This window comes from Remersonia thermophila, chromosome 6 (assembly GCF_042764415.1).
Source record: "Remersonia thermophila strain ATCC 22073 chromosome 6, whole genome shotgun sequence".
NCBI classification, from domain to species: Eukaryota; Fungi; Ascomycota; class Sordariomycetes; order Sordariales; family Chaetomiaceae; genus Remersonia; species Remersonia thermophila.
This window is the reverse complement of record NC_092222.1, coordinates 892,370-912,619: the sequence shown is the minus strand read 5'-3', so window position 1 is coordinate 912,619 and position 20,250 is coordinate 892,370. Positions and strand designations below refer to the sequence as shown.

The following is a 20,250-nucleotide window of genomic DNA, read 5'->3' as shown; positions in this document are numbered from 1 at the left end:
GATGCATATCGGAGTAACTATGTAGGACCGAGCCCACGAGAATATATATGCATGCCAACGGCAGAACCTCGACTTGTTGATGACGGCCATGTGACTGAGGAAGCTCTTCTGCGCTCTTCATCAAGTAACGCATAATAAGGGGGAAGGGGGAAGGGGGGGGGGGGGGTTGAGCTTATAGGTGGATGCAACCCTTTAGATTTGCTTTCGCCATCTATTTCGCCATATGTTTGGTAAACCCGCTGATAGTACATACAGCAGAACCAGTAAGCAATGTATTCATTGCGAAGCGCTCTGATGGATGCCCACAATGAAAAGAAGAAATGCCAGGGAATGCGTAGAAGATGGAGTGATGGAGTGAATGTCGGTCTCTAACACCCAACATCACCCCCATATCCATGGATCTCGGGCCGTTGCATGCCAAGCCCGGTCGGTCCCCTGACGAAAGCTTGGCGCGTCCCATTCAAACCAACGAGACCCGGACCCCGGTGCGACTTTCTCGGATCAGCTGCTTGGACGTTGTTTGTGAAGCGTTCTTCTTTCTCTTCTATTTCTCTTATTCCTGTGCTGGCTTCGTGAACAATCCAGGCCGGGGAACTTGTGGGCTGCATCCCTCTCTCCTGTTGTCCCGTTGTCCAAGAAACCCGGGTAAACAAACCGCAGCTTGAGGACGGACGAGGGGTCGGCCATTCCGACCTTCATCCACAACCAGGCCACCTATTCCACAGTCGGGGTTGCTGACATCCACTGCTGCCGCTCGTTTTCTTGGTGCATCTCTTGACTGGCTGTCACGCATTCGTTGTTGGTCCACGCCCCGGTCTCTGACATGGCCAAAAAGGCGCGCCAAAGAATCAGCTACGGTTTGTCCCTTTTCTCCTTGTCCTGATATCGTTTGCCTGCAATTGGCTGGACCAGGGTGCCCACAAACCCCGCAGCTTCCAGAACCCGATCGCATAGGGATGGACGGATGGATGGATGTGTTGTTGTCCCTGAATGTCAATCGTCTTTATATCGACCAGACAGCCCTCCCAATCTCCAACCACGCACGCTCCAGGTTTGTTGACATGATGGCTGCTCCCAGTCCTCGAGCTTCCAAATGCATCACCGGGCGGCCACCGGCTTGGCGTCAACGGCCTAGCCATCGACCGTGACAACTCCCTTTTGTAGGAAGACACGATCCGCTTCTCTCCCTCGAAGCCAAGGCTGACGCAACGCAGGTACTCTGGCGGCCGTGATGGCGTTGTCTGCGCCTGGGACATCACCCGCAACCCATCGACCGTGGGTGGCAACCACTCCTCTGTGGTCGACTCCTCACCACCCAGGGGCGCCAAGTCGGAGTCTATCACCCACTTCCGGGCCCAGACCCACGCCCACACCCACTGGATCAACGACATCGCTCTGGCCCAGCAACACACGGCCCTGGTCTCGGCGTCGTCGGATCTCCTGGTCAAGGTTTGGCGCCCCTTGGCCGCGGATGCCCAGGAGCCCGTCACCATCGGCCAGCATGCCGACTACATCAAGTGCCTCGCCACCCCGAGCCAGTCCGCCACCTGGGTGGCCTCGGGCGGCCTCGACCGCAAGATCCACCTGTGGGATCTTTCAGGGGCCGGCAAGACGCTCGAGATCGATGTCCGCGGCGAGGAGGTGCCCCAGAAGGGGAGCGTTTACGCCCTGGGCGTCACCCACAACATCCTGGCCAACGGCGGGCCCGAGAGCATCGTGCGCCTGTGGGATCCCAGGTCCGGCCAGCGGATTACGAAATTCGTCGGCCACACCGACATGATCCGCGCCATCCTGGTCAGCGAGTCCGGAGACATGGTGCTGTCGGCCAGCTCCGACCAGACCGTCAAGGTCTGGAGCGTCACCGCCGGCCGCTGCATGCACACCCTCACCATGCATGACCACAGCGTCTGGTCGCTCTTTTCCGACGACCCGGGCTTGAACGTCTTCTACAGCGGCGACCGCTCCGGGTTGGTGGTCAAGACGGACGTCCGCGAAACCAAGGGCGACCTGAACAACGGCCTGTGCGTTGCCATTGCCAAGGAGGCCGAGGGCGTGAGCAAGATCGTCGCTTGGGACGGCAGCCTCTGGATGGCCACCGCCCGCGCTTCCATCAACCGCTGGCGAGATGTCGACACGGATGCCGTGCAGCTTCCCGAGGCCTACAGGCAGCACCGCGCGTCCATGCTGTCGGTGCGGAGCAGGGATGTGGCCGCCGGCTCTCCTGTCAACGGCGCCGGCGACCCCGCGAGGCCGACCATCCCGGCCAAGTCCATCCTCCGCATCTCCAACACGGCGTCCTTCCCCTTGGCCATCGGGCGCGATGGCGAGGATCCGCTTCCCGGCCTTGTGCCCAAAGGCTCGCAGGCGGCCGGCCAAGACCCCATCAGCACCGTCGAGCCGGTCCACCACCTGCCCGTCGAGACCATCGAGGGCCAGTTCGGATTGGTCAAGCACCGGCTTCTCAACGATAGGCGACGCGTTTTGACGCTGGACACTGCTGGAGACGTCTTGATGTGGGATCTCATACAGGTGAGACACGCTCGGTCGGCCTCAACCGTGCGAAGCGTTTTGCTAATGCGTTCCCAGTGCCGCCCCATCCAAAGCTTTGGCAGACGGAACCTGGAAGATGTGGAATGCGAGGTCAACACCCGCGAGGCTATAGCGCCCTGGTGCTCGATCGACATCAGCTCGGGCAGCTTGACGGTCGTGCTGGAGCCCTACAACTGCTTCGACGCCGAGATGTACGCGGATGAAGCGGCCCTGGATGAACCTGCAGACTTCCGGGAAGACCAGAGGAGTACGCATCCTTGCGTGCCATTTTTTCGGTTTCCTTGCAGGCCCGATACTGACAGCTCGCAGTCAACCTCGGGAAGTGGGTGCTCCGGTACCTGTTTGCCAATCTGATCGACGAAGAGATGCGACGCGACGAGGCTTTCCGGCAGAAGCTTAACGAGGGGGGCGCGAAGAAGACGACGGGCCGCTCCTTGCCGCCGCTGGCCATCTCGATCCCGCCTCACCCAAGCTTTAGCTCGAACCAGCCGTCATCAGCCACGCCGCGAGCCGGCATGCCGCCCATGACGCCAGGGTTCGGCATAGGGATGGCCACGCCCGGCTCCCCCGTCCCGCCGCCGCTTGACGGGCTGGCCTCGCCCTTCACGCCAATCGATAGGCGGGGCTCCCAGGTCAGCCGGCCGTCCCAGGAACGCCAGGATTACTTCTCGGACGCGATCCAGGGATCGGATGCAGCCCAGGCCGCGAAGCCTATCCCGAGCCCCGTCGCCGATGCGTCGCAGGCCGACGAGAAAACGCCCAAGCAGTCAACCGACAACGCCAAGGAGAAAGACAAGGACCCCAAGGACAAGGACAAGGACAAGGACAAGGAAAAAGACAAGGATAACCCCAAATCTCCAACGGCAAACTTTGGCAAGAAGTTCCTCATGGGCATGTCCTTTGGCACCAAGAAGCTGGGACGGTCCCAGTCGACGGCGGCGGCCGAGAAGCCGGCCGTGGTGGACGAGGCCAAGGCGGAAGAGTCGGAAGCCTCGTCCAACCACGAAAAGGAATTCGGCGACGACTTTGGCAGCGTCCTCCGCCGGCTCCGCGCCGAATACGAAAAGCAAGCCGTCGAGAACCCCGGCCAGGCCGTCGAAACCAAGCTCACGCCAAGCCTCCCCAACGACACACCCGTGCTCAAGCTGCCCCCCGCCACCAAGGTCATCATCCAGGAGGAAACCTCGGGAGGCTCGGCCGAGATCTACCGCGGCACGGTGGCGTCGGTCGGGGCCGACGCCGACATCATCGAGGAGCGCGGTCCGCAGTGGCTGGGCGAGGCGTTGCTGCTCAACGCCCTGCCGCCAAAGGAGCCCGTCAAGATCTCGTTTGTGTTGCATCCCTGGAAGGACGAGCTACCGCCGCTTCCGTCAACAGATGGGAACAACCGGCTGAATGCGAATCGGATGCTGAGGGTGAGGAAGGTGCTGGCGTATGTGGCGGAGAGGATCGATCCCGAGGCGGCGCCGGCCGAGGACGGGGCCGGAGAGGAAGAGGAAGAAGAGGGGGCGGGAGGGTTGAAGCCCGAGGAGTATCTGGAACTTTATTGCAACGATCAGGTGGGTTTTCTTGCCTGCGGCTTCGTGATTGGGGTGGCTAACGGATGGTGCTGGACAGCTTCTGCCGGTCAAGATGACGCTGGCCACGCTCCGGACGCACATCTGGCGGGGCGGGAACGATATTGTCTTGCACTACAGGGCCAACGGGAGGAAGCAGATCCCTACGGCGCCAGGCGTTGCGACGCATGCGAACGACCTGTCGGGAGGGGCGACGGCGCCGGCAGCGACAGGATAGGCCCGATTGAGCCATGGAGTTGTATGGGATTGTTCCAGGTTTTTTTTTTTTTCTTTGTAGTTTGTTTGCTTGCATCGACTGGCGTCTATCGGCGCGTGTGTGCTTGTCTATGGGGTATAATACGTCTGGGTAGTGGACACAAGGGGCTTCGTTGCTTGTTGGAACAAGTCCTGACCGCCCAGGGTTCGCCGTCTGGTCCATAGCTACCGTAGGTACCTTAGGTTTTCCAATATGCTCGTCCCGGACCGACGAGCATTCGGCGCAACCCCCTTCCCCGCCGCTCTATTCTCCCACCATCACCAACCCCCACGCATACCCCCTCCTCCCCTTACAACGTCTCCCGCCTGCCCTCTATCCTCGTGAGCGCGTTGACAGCCCACTGGTAGCTCCCCAGGAAAATGGCGCCGCCGACGCTGATCCACGCCACCCTCGGCCCTATCCCTGCGAAAAACGCCCGCACGCCGTTCTCGCGCAGGATGGCTTTCACCACGCTCCACGCGCTCTCGCGCTGCGCGCTCAGCATGACGCGCGTCTTGAGAACGTCGAGCGGCGTCGTCACCCCGGCGGCCACCGCGCCGGCGAGGGAGCCGTAGAGGGCGGATTCCGGGGCGCTGACTTCGGCGAGGGCCGGCTGGGGATGGGAGGAGGGGCGGGAGGAGGGCGGCGAGAGCGGCGATGGCGAGGCAGCGTTGGCGTCGCCAAACAAGCCGCGGCCGGTGCGCGCCTTGCGCTCGCGGCCCCAGGCCTTGAGGGCCTCCCACAGGGGGAACTGGAGGATCGTGAACGGGACCTCGCGCATGACGGTGATGCCCCACCCGCGGTAGAGCTCGCGCCAGACGGCGGCCGCGCCCTTGACGCTCCCCCGCAGGCCGCCGCCGTGGCTGGAGGGGTCGTGGTGCGACAGGATGTGCTTGAGCGCCGAGAGCGACGAGCCGCCGTGCAGCCCCGCCTGCGCGCGCTGCTTGACCACCTCGGTCGGCACGCGGATCGCGCAGGCGGCGATCTCGCCCGCCGAGGCGGCCAGCATGTGCTCGAGGGCGAGCTCGCCGCTCTCCAGGGGCTTCTTGCGCGGCGACTGGGCGGCGTCGTGGTCGGGGCCCCGCAGTAGCCTGGAGCGGGCGAGGGCGGACTTGGTGGCTTCGTAGGTGCAGAAGAAGAAGGCCGCGCCGGGAGCGGAGCCGACCACGGCGGAGCCGACGCCGCGGTAGATGCCCCGGAAGCCGCCTGCGGCAAAGAAGCCGTCGGCGGATTGAAGACGGGTTTTGAGGGTGTCGAGAGGGAAGAGGGAGAGGTCGACGGTGGTGCCGGCCAGGGCACCGGCGAGGAGGGCTGCTTGGAAAGGGGGTGGTGGGGGTTGTTGGGACATTGTGTTTTTTTTTTTTTTTTTTTTTTTTTTTGGGGGGGGGGGGGGGAGGGGGAGGGGAGGTATTTCGTTTTTGTTGCAGGCGTGCAAATTGCCGTATTCTTTTCTATTGTCCCTCAACGATGGCTCCCACTGTCTCGGTCCCTGGCTTTGCTAGGTCAAGGAGTTTCGGGGGAGTGACGCCGGTTGGATGGCCCTTGACGTGCGGGTGTGAGTGACTCCTGGACGGCCCGGACGGGATGTGTCAGACTGATGGAGGGCGGGGAGGATTCCTTATTACACATCCATGAGGGCAAATCGGACTGGTGGGGTTTACATGTAGAGTATTGGGTGCGTCCTGTATCGTTACTGAACGCTGGTTGCGCCGTGTTACTCTTTTGATGTTTTGACGATTTTTTGGACCGAAGCCGGCATGCGACGGGATCATCGGAAGGGGGTCCCGGCCGGTGGGGCCCGTGGTCGGACGGAGTTCTCCGGTTTTTGGCAACGACGCAACACCCTCCCCTTCCCCGCGAGTTGGTATAACCCTAACCCTTCAAGACCGGCAGGTCCACCTCAGTTCGACAGCTGTGGGGCCTGCCAAGACTGACGCTCATGGCCAGGACCCGACACTCACTCGCTCACTCCCTTCGAGGTTTCACGGTTTCAACGGTTCGTTCTGGCGGTTTCATTCATGCCCGGCTCCCTCGCTCCAGCTCGCCTCTTCCATCTTTCAACCCAAGGAGCACCGTGTCGACCTTGGCTTCCACAGACCACAGTGATGGAATGACGTTTCTACCCCCCGTTCTGCACTGCAGTGCGCGGCCTATCTCGGTCGCAGAGTTCGGCGAGGTGGTGCAGGCGACATGCATCCACCGCTTCCCGCGCTATCGCGGCTATGAGCCTCGAAAGATTGGTGAGCGGCTCCGAGTCTTGCTGGTATCTCGGAGCAATCGCTTGCTAACACCAACAAGGCCTCGCCATAAGCGGCGGCGTTGACTCCATGGCCTTGGCCTTCCTCTGCTCCAAGCTCAAGAAGAGTAAAGACTTCAAGGTCGCTGACCACCCCATTGGCCGGCCGGTGGCTTTCGTCGTCGACCACGGCCTGCGGGAGGGCAGCCGCGAGGAGGCAGCCAAAGTGCGCAAGATCCTGGTTTCGCAGCTCAAGCTGTCAAGCGAAGTCCTGGCCATCAACTGGAAGCAAATTCTCGGCCGGGACGCCAACCCCGCCCACCTGCCCAACATCGAAACCGTGGCCCGCTACCACCGCTACCGCCGCATCGCCTCGGGCTGCACCTTTTACCGCATCATGTCCCTCTTCACCGCCCACCACGAGGACGATCAGTACGAGACCATCCTGATGCGCCTGCTCTCGGGCCATGGCTACCGCGGCTTGCAGGGCATGCGTCGCGTCACCGACATTCCCGAGTGCTATGACATCAACGGCGCCTACCAGAGCGGCTTCGTCGACGATCAGCGCCGCGAGGTTCCCTTCTACAGGCTAGGGCCGGTACGGGAGGAGGCCAAAGAGTTGCGGAGGGAGCTCTACAGGGGGGTGGATCCGGCCGAGATCGCGGAGGAGATCTGCTCCGGTCTGCACGCCGACTTTGCCAACGCCTACTTGGATGACTACAGCGGCATCGCCGGCGGGAGAAAGCACGCCCCCGAGGTGACGCCGCTCGAGATCGAGGAGGGCGGCATCACCGTGTACCGCCCGCTGCTGGGCTTCTCCAAGGACCGGTTGATAGCCACCTGCGTGGAGAATAACATCCCCTGGTTTGAAGACCACACCAACCAAGATGCGACCCTGACGTTGCGAAACGCCGTGCGTTACATGTGCAAGCACCGCGCCCTGCCCGCCGCCCTTCAGAAGCCGGCGGTCCTGCGGATGGCCGAGCGCTGCCGAGAGCGGGTCGCCTCCCTTGAAGCCGAGGCGAAAAGGTGGCTGCAGCGTGCTCACGTCCACGAGTTCGGGGCCAACGCCGGCACCCTGGTCGTGACCATGCCGGACCTCTCCTTGCCAACCGTGCCCACGCTCTCGGCGGCGTCCCCCGCCCGCCGCCAGAAGCGGCTCGCCCATTACCGGCTTGTCGCGGCCCAGTTCCTCCGCCACATCATGGCGCCGGTCAGCCCCGAGCGAGAGCTGAGCCAGCCGGCCCAGCTCGGCCATCTCATCTCGATGCTCTTCCCGTCCCTGCGTGCCCCTGACGACGCCACGGTCGAGCCCAAGCCCTATGTCATCTGCGGCGTGCTCTTCACGCCGCTCGTCCGCGAGGGCGGCCCGCCCTCGGAGAGGCCTCGCTGGCTGCTGTCGCGCGCGCCTCACGTCTCCAACGTGCCCAGGCCCTCGTGCAACATGACCCCGCCCTATTTTAAAGCCCGCGTCAAGCGACACGCGAGCCGGTTCAAGACGTCGGGCTGGAGCCGGTTCCAGCTGTACGACGGCCGCTACTGGGTCCGCCTCTTGCACCGCTTCCCCGTCGACATCCGCATCGCCCCCTTCGAGCCCGAGCACCACAAGGCCTTCCGCGACGCCCTCGCCGACGACGACGCCCGCCGCCGCTTCGCCGCCGCCCTCCGCCGCCACGCCCCCGGCAAGGTCCGCTACACGCTGCCGGCCATCTACGCCACCCAGGACGTGGCGCGCCTCCTCCGCGGCGAGGACTGGTGGCCGCCGGAGCTCTCGCTGCCCGGCGGGAACGACGCCGCCGCCGCGGGGCCGAAGCACCCGAGCGCTCCGGCGTTGGCCGTCGCCAACGCCAGCGCCATCGCGCCCCCCTCCCGGGGATCCCACAGGCCCTCCCCGCTGAACAGCACCGCGGCGGACGAACCTCCCCCCGAGGCTTTCCTCGGCGGCCAATACCAAGAGCTCTGGGAGGCGCGGATGAAGTGGGAGACGGCCCTGGTAGAGTCGGGCGAGAAGCCTATGCTGCTGGCGCTGCCGACGCTGGGCATCGGCGTGCCGAATCTGGAGTACTGGCTCCGGTGGGAGGTGAGGTACAAGAAGGTGGATGACGAGCTGTTGAGGTTAGGGAGGATCGGGGGGTTTTACGTGCCGAGGGACGAGGCGAGGACGGCGGTGAGAAGGAGGTACTGGAAGGAGAGGCGGAGCAGGGGGGAGACAAGAAGGGGTTTGAAAGAGCGTGTGTTGGCGAGGCGGACGAGGTATCAGGGGAGGGAGCGAAGTCATGGTTAGATAGGGTAGGTACTTAGCCATCTGTTATTGTTGGCTTGTCCTCTGCATCTCCACGGTGCCTAACTACGCAGGTACTGGCCGGTAAGATATTATTACCTGATCTATCGTGGCCCATAGCTCGGCGCCCGGCACCGACGGTACCGATCCAACCGCGACTTCTCAGCTGTGAGCTGTGAAAATGCCCCTGTGCAACCCTAACCCTACCCTGGCGTTGGGACTCTTTTGCCCTGCTTAGCTACTTTTGACCATGTTCCTAACTTCCATGCTCTTTAACGTTTCCTGCTTCAACCCTTGACGACGCGTCTGTTTGGTGGGTGATGCCTTTCGGGCCAAGCACCATCAACAATGCATTGTCGCAGGCACAGCAGAGACTCGATCTGCAGTTGGCCGAAGCTCGCCGTTCACAACATGCAGCTCCCCCCCCCTGCGCAAGCGGAAGTAGAAGCGGGGGCGTTGTGATTGAGACGTTGGAGCCTTGCCGCGCGCTTCGCATATTGGTCAAAAGCATCTGCGCGCGCCTTGATGGGCATTGAGCCCCAGCGAACCTGGCATCTCAAGATCGGAGTCTGCGTCGTGGATGTAGAACATCCTTCCTACCTTTTAGAGGCCGTGGCTGCTTTCCACGTTTGTGCATGCTGTGGGCTCCATAACCCTTATTATACCTTAGCATCAGGGCAGTCAGTTCGTTAGTTACCTGGGCTTTTTGGAGAGCCTTTCTCAACCGCACGCCATGGTGGAGATCGACTCCGCGAGCGACAGCGAGGATGGCCATCGCCCTGCCCTTTCCAATGACAATGCCAACGACAATAACAATGGAGCGTCACCGCCCGGCTCCTTTGCCGGGGAATCGGTGGAGACGGTCCCAACGCGACGTATTTCCGTGGATTCTGTGAGGGATCGATCCTCAGGACGAACCCACCCCTGGCCGAGACCACCCAGTCCTGTGGGGGGACCGTGGAGCGCGTACGAACCCCTCGATGGGTGTGGAATTGTGGAGATAACAACGCCCAGCGACTCCCGGTCTGAGCATAATATTGGGTCAAACCCGGGCGACCACTCTGGCCATAGGGTGGTGGAGACAGCAGTGGCCACGCGCCCCCGGGTGATTCCCGCTGGCTGGAGGAGCGAGTGGCCGGCCCCGATCGACAACCATGGCCATAGGGAGCAGCAGGACCCCATCGACAGCCATGACGATAGGGAGCAGCGGGACCCCATCGACGATCATGGCTCTTGGAAGCATCGGGAGCAGTGGAGTCCCGCCGACACCCCTTACTATAGGAAGCTTCGGGAGCGGTTGACCCGAATCGACAACCATGCCTATAGGGAGCGTCAGGAGCGGTGGAACCCAATCGACAACTATGACAATGGGAGTGTGGGGAGATCAGGGTCGAGACAGCGCAGAGCACCCGGCTCGGTCGGTTGGAGATCACGGTCAAGTTCGCGGAGCAGGAACCAGAGGCGCTCTGGTCGACGCTACGATGCTTCGGATTATGAGAGCTTCCGCTCGTCATCACGGCCAAGAACAGCACACGAGGTGGCTGAAGTCATCTACTACACTGACTCCGGCGAGGATGAGAAGGACGACAATCCCGAGGATGCTCCCTCCGAATGGACTCAGGCCAAAACAACGCTGGAGCGGGGCCTCACAACGGAGCTCCTCGTCGCACATTCCATCGAGCTCAAGACATTCAAATCCGGCCGTGAACGCATCTCCATGATCTGCCCCTCTGCGCCACCCTCGTCGGCTCCTGGGGACCGTGAGGTGCCCAAGCTCCGATGGCTGTAAGAAGCCAGCATCTGCTCCTTCTGCTGCCTGTTGCATTCCTGAACGTTCTGACGTTGATCCTAGGCATATCCAGCAAACAGCCCCTGCTACCAACAGCACCGTCTATGCCATCCGGCTCATTGAGGTTCGCCCAAGCTTCTGTCTCGGCGCGTGGCCTTTCATGCTCCTCCACTCCGCTAACAATCAGGCTGCGGCAATAGAGAATGTTCCTAAGGTGTCCTTTCGTCTCGTCAAAAGAGCGCGGCCTGGGCGCCGTGTTCCTGCAATCGCACATCCTGAGGTCCCTCAAAGAGGCGGATGAGAACAGGGTAGACGTCTTTTCGTCCACCTTTACGACCTCATTCAGCCAGTCTGAGCCTTGCCCAAGTCTGGCAATTCGGGAGTTTCTGTTGTTTGACAAGGTGCGGGACTCGCTACCCTACACCAAGCCGCTGTTGGCGGCCGCGCGCGGTTATGATGTTCTCCCAGACGATGAGTTGAACCAGGTCGCGCGCAAAATGGAAATTGGGGATTGCGATCACGTTCTCAAGATCGGAATGGTTTGGTCATTCATATTTCCCCCAAGTATGTCCCCAGCTTCCCATTTCCGCTCATATTGGACGCAGCAAACCTGACGGCCCGTCAACTAGGAATTCTCATTACGCTGAGTTGCCAGCCCATGGCTGAGATTCGGGGCGATTTGGTCTCGGTTGATGACAGAATAGGCCGTGACTTTTATACCGTCCAGGTGAAGGAGTTCGCAGGCCAGGCTTGCGCCCATCTCGTCATCGATCCGGACGACTGCAGCTACGTGGTATGCTGGGCCCTACCCCTCACCATCCAGTCTTTCCGGGCGCTCGCGGGCTTGACAAGGCTTTCGGCACTGACCAGACCCATCAGAGCTTTCTTCAGCGTGCGGTGGCGGCCATCACGTCTGGCATCGAGACCCGCGAGGTAGATGCGTACGAGCTCTTGTACACGTCCCACAATGTCACCAAACCTCCTTGTCTTCCGCTGACTCCAACAACGTGGTTGGAGCTGATCGCATCGGACAACGTTGAGTCAACCATCTTTTATTTGAAACGTCGAGATGTGTACCTCTCGCGAGAGAGGAGACCGTATCATTTCACCTACACCCAACGGACGAGAAAACCCGCAATGCCGGAATCCCCTCAGCGGCCGCGGAGACGACCGCTGCAAGAAGCCCAGGACTCTTTTTCTGCTCCCTGGAGCGATATCCCTCGCGGCCATGATTCCGCCGCTGTTGTATTGACGCGAGGTCCGCAACCGTTCCGCAGCTCAAGAGAGTCATCACGCCGCCGCGGGACGGATCTCAATCCCCGCCCACATGAGCCCGGTTACGGGATGGGCAATGGCAAACACATCCTAGACAAGGGCGCCATTCCCTCCGAAGACGAGCAAGGCCAGGTCGTTATCAGCAATCGCTCACGGAAACCGCCCGGCTTAACACCCTTTGTGCGGGACGATCATTCGGAGCCCGGTCGCCGGTCGTTCCACCAGAGAACTGATCCTCACTGGCCCCAGGCGGCAACATCTGGTGATTTCAAAACTCCCCACCGGGCCTCTTCCCCTGACGGTGTGTATCACGAGCCGTTTCCCACTTCTAGGTCGGAGGACTCTGGATCTGCCACTCCTACCTCCAAGGACTCGGCTGGACGACGAGAGCGACAAGGAACGCCAATACCTGATATCATTACCATTCCGTTTCTCGCCTGGAAGACCAGCAGCCGCAAACCTCACGACGGCCGACCTCCCGCCACAGAACCGGAAGTTTTATTCCGAATTCTTGGCAAAATCAGCGAATCCCTTTCCTCTCCCGAGGCACGGCATCGGAACACATATTTGCGGGCTTTTCAATGCACCCAAGATGAGCTGCTCAGACGTCATCCCTTCCTGGCGGCGGGTGCCTCGGGGATCGGACAACAACAAGCTCACCCGCACGTCAACACTTCATCGTCGAGCCCTGGCGGCGGGGATACTGGTGGCAAGAAAAAAGATGACGATTCTAGAGGGATACAGACGCCTTTCGGACCCAACCACGACACTGCTCCGCCGCAGCAAGGCTCTCGCGAGGAGGCTGAAGCGGACGGGCCGTCACCACAAGACGATCTACGGCTGATAAGGGAGGATCCGAGAGCCTCGGTGAGCAAGCAGCTGCTCGAAAGGTCCCAGGCCATCCTCTCGCAATTTCTGCCCACAGACAATCACAACACGGCGTACCACCCAGTGTGCCAGCGGGTTTGGGGCGCCGTTGATGAAATGATCCGGGTGAGCTTTGGCCTCTCACCGGTTTGAACCCCGAGGGTAACTTTGCTGACTTTGAGGATGAAAAACAGCAACTCTGTTGGTCATATGAGCCGGCAAGAGAAACTTGGACCGTTCGCAAGCTCGCCGCCTTTCCGAGCCTTGGGAGCAAGGGAAATGCCATCTCGAAGCACCAGCACGATCAATGTTCCTCTTGCCTGGAAGGCCACGGATACTCCAGCCCGTCTGAGGCGCTCGAGCACCTTCATGCCCATCACGTAGAATGCCCTCTTGACGAAAAGGCCGCAGCTCGTTGCAAAAACAACCCCGCAGATGACCCTTGCTTTGCTTACCTCGAGAGCGGCCCGGTTATCGAAGCGCATGATCCAGGCTTCGATGCCATCATGGACACGGTGAATCTAGTTCTCGAGGACCTCGCCGAGCTTGATAACTGCCTCAAGAGACTGCACCGCCTCGTTGCAAAAACAAGACGCCCCGCCAGCCTTCGCAACAGGCCCGGAACGGCAAGGCCAGACAAAACACAGCAGCCTCCGCAGCTACCTCGGAGCCTGGTGTATGCTTTTGAGGAGCTCGTTTCCTACTTTGTTGTTGTCCCTCGAAGCCTATCCATAATGAACCGCACCATCGCCGAGTTCGGACATTGCTGGTATCTGATCCCCGACGCAGAATCCCGCGTTTCTCGGATCAACGATTTGCGCCTAGAGGTCTGCTCGTCCGTGCATAAGCACTTTCACCAGGCCGAGTGCGACATCTGCATGTTGCCAACCATGCGGGAAACGGCGGACGAGGACGACGCCAACGTCGCCTTGGGCATCCGAACCCTCGACTTCTCGTCGCTCGCGAGGATCATTGAGGGGTCGATTCTGCGGAGCTCCATCTTCAAGCCTTCGTTCCGGGGGCTAGGCGCGACATGTCCTGCCGGGGTAGCCCCGAAGGATGCCGTGGTGGATGTGGTGGCCATGTACAGGGAGTACTGCCAACGGCTGCGCTCCGAGGCCGACAGCCGACCTCGAAGGCGGCTGTTTCTCGACATCACAGCCCTCCTGGACGAGCTCGGCATCCTCTCGTCCATATTCAACGTCGCTCTAAACGAAATGGACGTGTAAGGGATCCCATCCTACGGAGCACCGAGCCCATCACCAAGCCCTTCCTGATGTGCTATCGCTCCGGGATTTGCGAACAAGACCCCCCGTGATACCTGCCGCTGACATGCGCCGTTACTATCTAGAATTCTCCACGAGCTTGGTTGTGTGATCCATGGCCCTCCTCTTCCTGATCCGAGGAGCTATCCGGAGCTGAGGCTGAGTGCGGTGGAGCACGAGTCCTTGACGCACCAGCGCGCCGTGTTGAACGTCAAGGCCAAAGAGATAGAGCGGCTTATCAACCTCGTCGGGTCTGTGCAGGGCCGGGTCAAACAGATGATCGAGGTCATGGATGAGGACCACGGAAAGGCTATCCGCGTCTTCACCGTCGTCACCGTGCTCTTCGTTCCCATGTATGTGTTGTGCCCCTCATCCCCTCTCCGAGCACCGTCCAACCGCGTCCTCAAGCACACAACGTGGAGGAGGTTGTCGCGCATCGGCTTCCGTGGCCGACTCTTTTTGCTAACTCTTCATGCAGGACATTTGTGTCAGGCTTCTTCGGCATGAACACGAGCGACATACGCGACATTGATGCCAACCAGACGCTATACTGGGAGATTGCCGTTCCTGTTACCATCTTGACGCTGCTCGTGGCGTTTGCATACGGTTACAAGGGAGACGAGATCGGCGACTGGCTGTATGACAAGTTTCATCGCGCCGGCCGGCACCATCGCTTGCCAGGAAAGGCGGCCGGGATTTCTGCGCCGCCATCAGGGAGGCTGCCGCTCTCCGAGCCGCCGGGCGGGCAGACAAACGACAAACGGTCGGCCACCAAACCGAAACAGGTCTCCATCAAGTTCTCGGTTCGCGATCGTGTGCGGAGGAGAAAACAAAGGGATCCGAGGAGGAAAAACACTTTTGAGAGCATGCTCTCGTAGGATCGTCGTGGGTGGGTGGGGTGAGAGCCATGCTTGGCAACGTTATTGCCACGGGCATTGTTGTAGCATGTAATTAGAGAAGACGCCTTGCGATCATAGAGCAGAGATGAAAGCTGCGTGGATGACCCCATGTTCCTAGGCAATTAGGTACGCGGCCGCCCACCTGCCTTTCCTTTGGCGTGATCATTCTCCTTGGGTATGACACTCGAGACATTTTACACAACCGCCAACCGGAGCCTCCCATCCCCCTCGCGCCTGACTGGCCATCTATCTATCCACCTCTTTGGCCAGCTGATTTACCCTTCTCACCCCCCTTCCGTCAAGGTTGCATGCTGTCCCACCACTCCCTCAAAGCCGCCGCCCTCTGCCGACACCACCCCAGCCCTTTCTCCTCCCCCTGATTCTCGGGGCTCTCGACCCACCAGCTCGCGCCGCCGGCGAGGGCGTCGCTGACGTACTTGCGCAACGAGCCGCCTTCGGCGTGGTGGTTCTTGACGCCGAGGAGGAGCACCACGGTCCCCGGAGCAGGGTGGAAGGTTTCGGGGCCGAGGTGGACCGTGAGGAGGACGCCGTTTTCTTTGGCAGGGGCATCGTTGTTGACGGGAGCAAAGTCGATGGTTGGATCGGCCAGGCGAGCGGTGCGCTGGAGGTAGGAGGGAGGGATGCGAGACGGCTCGACGCATGGGGAAATCCACGAGACGACGGCGAGGACGTTGACCATCCAGTTTTGACGGTAGGGGAGGTGGGGGATTTGAGAGAGGGTGGTGAGCTTGAGGGGCGTGGTGGCTGAAGTTGGAAGCCAAGGGCGGGGTTTGGGGATGGGGGCTGGGTGTTGTTGTGCCGCCGGTTGTTGTGGTTGTGGTTGAACGTGTTGTTTCCGTGGTTGTTGATGATCGTTCTGCTGCTGTTGTTTACGGTACCGGGCCTGATGCTGTTGATTTTCTTGATATCCAGGGTCTGCGCGAGCCGGCTTCGGGGTGAGAGAGAGAGCGATGCGGCGTTCAGCGGCGCGCTCGACAGAAACAAGAAGGGTCTCGAAGGCGGAGTCAGAGTCGGAGAGATAATCATCGTCCCTCTTCTTCTTCGCATCAGGCTCTGTCCTGTGTTGTTGACGCGAAGGGGGTGGTTCTGCATCAGTGGTGGTCGGCCTCGCAGATTCATGGCCGTCCACAAGCCGCATCAGCTCTTCCTCCACCTCCTCGTCAAACTCGTCTTCTTCCCGAAAGCCATCTTGCTTTTCACCCTCATCAACGTCCTCCCCTCTCGCGTTCTCATCCGCCTCATGGTTTCCTCCAAGCCTCCTTGTGGTCTTCTCTGCTACGTCCAGCCGCTCGCTCCCCTTGGTATCCTTCCCCAACATCGCCATATACTTCTCATTCCACCCCACCGTCACCATATCCCTCACGTCAAGATACACCACCTGTCCACCCCCTTCCTCACCTTTCCTAGAGCCGCCGCCGCCGCCGCCGCCGCCGCCAGAGCGAGCATCAACAGCCACCAACCCAAACTTATCCAACCTGACATAACACCCCTCATACACCTTCCCCGAATCCACAAAACAGTGCATCTCGGATCTGACAAAGGCCTGGATGCACAGCTCGCCGTCTCCCAGCAGCAACCTGACAGCGCGGCGAGGGCGTTTGTGGCGGTTGGGGTCGTGACTGCTCTGTCCACGGCGATGGTGGCGTCCCGGGTCTAGCTCCCGGGCTCCATCTAGACTAGAGCCCGGCTCGTCTCCAAACCTCACGCTCCTCTCAACCCCCTCAACAAGAAACACCGAGCCCGGCACGCAGTATCCTGTGCGGAGGATGTCGGAGATGAGGGGTCCGGGGTCGAGTGGGGTGGTCGGATCCAAAGAGACGATAGACGGGTTTGTCGTCGATGTCGTTATAGAGGTGGGGGCTTTCTCTTTCCTGCCCTTGGTCGCCATGATGCCAGCATCCCGGTGATGCCTTAGGGATCTGATGCGGAACAGCCCGTCTGAATTGGTGGTTATTAGTGATAAGGATCTATATTGCCGTCGAGATGCACGAAGCAGGGAGCGAATAGCACGGCTAAAGGTCAATGTAAGTCGCAAAATCAAGGCTTAAACCGCCGAAATAACCCAGGGCTGAGAAAATGGCGTGACTAGTCACATGCTACTTTTCACGATGTGTGGTGAGGACGATGTTGAGCTCTCGTTATTGTTATGGTCGAGAGCTGAGATCCAAGACAGGGAAAGTGAAAGGGGTTGCATGAAAGCTTCAACCCTAACCCGCTTCAATGCAGGATGCCGATGGCACAACATCACATCACAAGCACCGCTTTGAGCCCGAGCCGTAGTTTGCTCACATCGTAGATATTCGTCAAGGCACTCAGAGGTATCGAACTAACTAGCTCTCTATTAAGCAAGGAGCGCCGCGGGGGGAATTAACGAAATGGAAAAAAGGAGGTCAAGGATGATCAAGGGAGGTTGGGGTACTAAAAAGAAGATAAGGGTGTAAAACAAATGGGGAAAAAGTCCGACCACGGAGCGCGATTGCTTGCCAACAAGACGTAAACACCATAGGCCAAAACCCGCAGCAAAAACCACAACCACATCCACGCCTCGCTGTTTTAAAACCCCCCCATCCCCCGCTACGCAACGGTGCCCCGGACGCCGTCTATGCCGCGAGGGGCTGTGGTGGCATTTGCATCTGCTTCTGCCGGGATATCAAGAGCCTCGCTGACTAGGTGGTGTCCGGGGGTGGGCAAGAAGCTCGTCTCAGGACGGGCTAGGGGCCTCAGTAGCCGTTCATGGTCCCCCGTTGCGAGCTCCGGCTGACCTCGCGCTCGGCCGGGCTGATAGGCCTACTAGCATGACCGGTGCCTTGGGCAGAGCTCTCCTTGAGGGCGAGCAGCTGCTTGGCGCGGAAGGTCTCGTAGTGGATCTGCGACGTGGTCTCGATGAGGTCCTGGAGGTGTGTGCGGAGGAGGAAGTTGCGCAGGTAGACAAATTCGCAGTGGTTCTCGTCCTCAACGTTGATGACGCCCCACCGGTTCTGGCGGCCGCGCACCTGCTTGCCGTTGATGATGATGGACTTTTCGGAGCCGACGACGGCGAAGGGGATGAGGTTCTGGGAGCAAAAGGTCAGCCGGCTGCTGGCGAGCCGCGGAAAGAAAGCACGCCGAGACATACCTTGATCTGGGAGTTGATGGCGCGCTCCTCCTCATCCAGCTCGTCGTTGTCGTAGGGGTACATCTTGAGGTTGTGGAAGGCAAACTCCTCCCTGATGCGCTCCTTGAAGGCCTGGCGCTCCTCCAGGGTCAGCGTGTCGGCCTTGGCAATGACGGGCACGACGTTGACCACGTCGGACAGCTTCTTGAGCACAACGATATCAATGGGCTTGAGCGAGTGGCCCGACGGCTGGATGAAGAAGAGGCAGCAATGGATGCGGGTGTCGGGGATGTAGCGCTCGCGCTGGGCGGTGAGCTCCTTGCGCAGGTAGGCCGAGTGCTGGTCCTTGATGTACTTGACGATGGGGTCCCAGCACCGGTCGTTGTTGATGAGGTCGCCGTAGCCGGGGGTGTCGACGATGTTGAGGCGCAGGCGCACGCCGTTCTCCTCGATGATGTGCGACACGGACTGGATCTCGGTGGTGGAGCGGATGACCTCGTCAGGCTGGGTGCGGCCCTTGGAGTCGATGAGGTGGGACGCGAAGATGGTGTTGATCAGCGTCGACTTGCCGAGACCCGTCTGGCCTGTAACGCGACACAGTCAGTCCCAGCCCGCACTGGGCGCGAACGGCAGGCATGCCGTGGCCCAGGGGCCCGGCGTTCACAGGGGCGTGGAGGAGACCACAACTGACCAACGCAGATCACGTTGAACTGGAAGCCACGCTTGAGCAGCTTGCGCTCGATCTGAGACGTAATGCTGTCGAAACCGACATGGCTCTGGGGGTAAATGGTCGCAGGGGGAACCGACGCCATTGTGAGAGACGGGGGAGCTGTTGCGACGCGTGATCCGGGCGTGGAGGAGTCAGGCGGAGGATCGCTCGAGGGCGAACTGGCAATTCGGGACGGCGGCGGTGGAGGAGCGAGGAGAGGTTCGGGGTGGATACACACGTCAGGACGTGATGTTGCAGATTGAGGGTTGAAGAAGAGGAATGAAATGAATTTGTTGCACGTTTACCTGGCGGCAGCTTTCTGCTTGCCCAGGAGCAATAATTTCCCCAAGGGGTCGCGGCTTCGCTGAGCTGGCTTGGGGGAAAGGGGGAAACGAGCAGGCTGGGCGTCGTGATTGGCCGAGGCCAGGCTCCCCCAGGTACCTGGCCCGTTTGGGTTAGCGCAGAAAGCGGGCCCCCACCGAAGCTGGGGTGGACCGTGCCATGCCTGCCAATGATCCACCCGACGACCCGGGCGGAGGCTTGACGATGGCAGATTCCGATGGGTACCGACAATTTTTTGGAGACTCAAAGTCATTCGTTCACGATTTCATGATCGATTAACGGCACGATCCACCGCAGACCCGGCGAACCCAACCACGAGAAGGCGACAACGGGGAGAGACGCACGCCTCTTCATGTCCGACTGAGCAGCCGATTTTGATCGCGGCGAGACAATCGATCCCGAGTTCGCTTCCGACCGAGCCCCGGACAGACCCAAAAGATGGCGTTGGCAGCACGGATGGCGCCCGGCGCCTTTCTCCCCCGACTCCTCCCCTCGATCGTCCTGCCCTCGTCAAGGATACAGCTCCGCGTGCGGCAACTCGAGTTCCCCCTCTTCCCCTCGCTCAGTCTCGCCGTTCCCGTCGGCATCTCGCTCGGCTTGCCGCCATTACCATCCATTCTGGAGGGCATCTGGGAATCGATCCTGAAGGCGGTGCCCAAGAAGAAGACGTCGCACATGAAGAAGAGGCACAGGCAGATGGCTGGCAAGGCGCTGAAGGATGTGTCTTCGCTGTGCAAGTGCCCTGCCTGCGGGGGGGTCAAGAGGATGCACTACATGTGCCCGCACTGCACACAAAGTAGGAAGCCCCGTTGTGTGATGGCGCAAGCGTTTGCTAACCGTGCGCAGAGTTGAGGGAGCTTATGAATGAGGGGACGAAGGGAGCGTGAAGGGATATTGGGGAGGGGTACGAAACGAAAAGGCACCGGAAGATAGTTGGGAAACGAGATCTTGTTGCGCAGGTCGCGCATGTACACATAGTGTAACATTGTAGATGTGTTGGACGGATAGAATGCCGTTTCAGATCAGTCTTGGTCCACAGGAAGACGGCTGCCATGAATAAATGACCAGAGATGGCTGAAATTTCCTGGTGATGGCTTGAGTTGATGTACC

The 20,250-nt window shown here is 60.5% G+C and overlaps 7 protein-coding genes across 7 annotated transcripts; 4 read left to right on the top strand and 3 right to left on the bottom strand.

Annotated features, from left to right (window-relative positions):
- Positions 1-823: 823 nt before the first annotated feature.
- VTJ83DRAFT_6435 (uncharacterized protein) lies at positions 824-4,344 on the top strand (the record flags this gene model as incomplete). Its single annotated transcript, XM_071013146.1, has 6 exons — positions 824-857; positions 1,079-1,160; positions 1,215-2,529; positions 2,587-2,797; positions 2,860-4,109; positions 4,168-4,344. The coding sequence occupies 6 exons, from the start codon at positions 824-826 to the stop codon at positions 4,342-4,344; spliced, it is 3,069 nt and encodes a 1,022-aa protein (XP_070864062.1).
- Positions 4,345-4,672: 328 nt separating this feature from the next.
- On the bottom strand, positions 4,673-5,710 carry VTJ83DRAFT_6434 (uncharacterized protein; the record flags this gene model as incomplete). The annotated part of the gene is made up of 1 exon (XM_071013145.1): positions 4,673-5,710. One exon carries the CDS (start codon positions 5,708-5,710, stop codon positions 4,673-4,675), a length of 1,038 nt encoding a protein of 345 aa, XP_070864061.1.
- A 762-nt stretch (positions 5,711-6,472) lies between these two features.
- VTJ83DRAFT_6433 (uncharacterized protein) lies at positions 6,473-8,882 on the top strand (the record flags this gene model as incomplete). The annotated part of the gene is made up of 2 exons (XM_071013144.1): positions 6,473-6,602; positions 6,661-8,882. 2 exons carry the CDS (start codon positions 6,473-6,475, stop codon positions 8,880-8,882), a joined length of 2,352 nt encoding a protein of 783 aa, XP_070864060.1.
- A 730-nt stretch (positions 8,883-9,612) lies between these two features.
- VTJ83DRAFT_6432 (uncharacterized protein) lies at positions 9,613-14,953 on the top strand (the record flags this gene model as incomplete). The annotated part of the gene is made up of 8 exons (XM_071013143.1): positions 9,613-10,664; positions 10,732-10,792; positions 10,869-11,232; positions 11,298-11,461; positions 11,548-12,936; positions 13,005-14,035; positions 14,162-14,428; positions 14,554-14,953. The coding sequence occupies 8 exons, from the start codon at positions 9,613-9,615 to the stop codon at positions 14,951-14,953; spliced, it is 4,728 nt and encodes a 1,575-aa protein (XP_070864059.1).
- A 319-nt stretch (positions 14,954-15,272) lies between these two features.
- Positions 15,273-16,883, bottom strand: VTJ83DRAFT_6431 (uncharacterized protein; the record flags this gene model as incomplete). Its single annotated transcript, XM_071013142.1, has 1 exon — positions 15,273-16,883. One exon carries the CDS (start codon positions 16,881-16,883, stop codon positions 15,273-15,275), a length of 1,611 nt encoding a protein of 536 aa, XP_070864058.1.
- Positions 16,884-17,715: 832 nt separating this feature from the next.
- Positions 17,716-18,901, bottom strand: VTJ83DRAFT_6430 (uncharacterized protein; the record flags this gene model as incomplete). Its single annotated transcript, XM_071013141.1, has 3 exons — positions 17,716-18,048; positions 18,111-18,673; positions 18,781-18,901. The coding sequence occupies 3 exons, from the start codon at positions 18,899-18,901 to the stop codon at positions 17,716-17,718; spliced, it is 1,017 nt and encodes a 338-aa protein (XP_070864057.1).
- Positions 18,902-19,578: 677 nt separating this feature from the next.
- VTJ83DRAFT_6429 (mitochondrial 54S ribosomal protein bL32m) lies at positions 19,579-20,027 on the top strand (the record flags this gene model as incomplete). The annotated part of the gene is made up of 2 exons (XM_071013139.1): positions 19,579-19,936; positions 19,987-20,027. 2 exons carry the CDS (start codon positions 19,579-19,581, stop codon positions 20,025-20,027), a joined length of 399 nt encoding a protein of 132 aa, XP_070864056.1.
- Between the last annotated feature and the right edge of the window lie 223 nt (positions 20,028-20,250).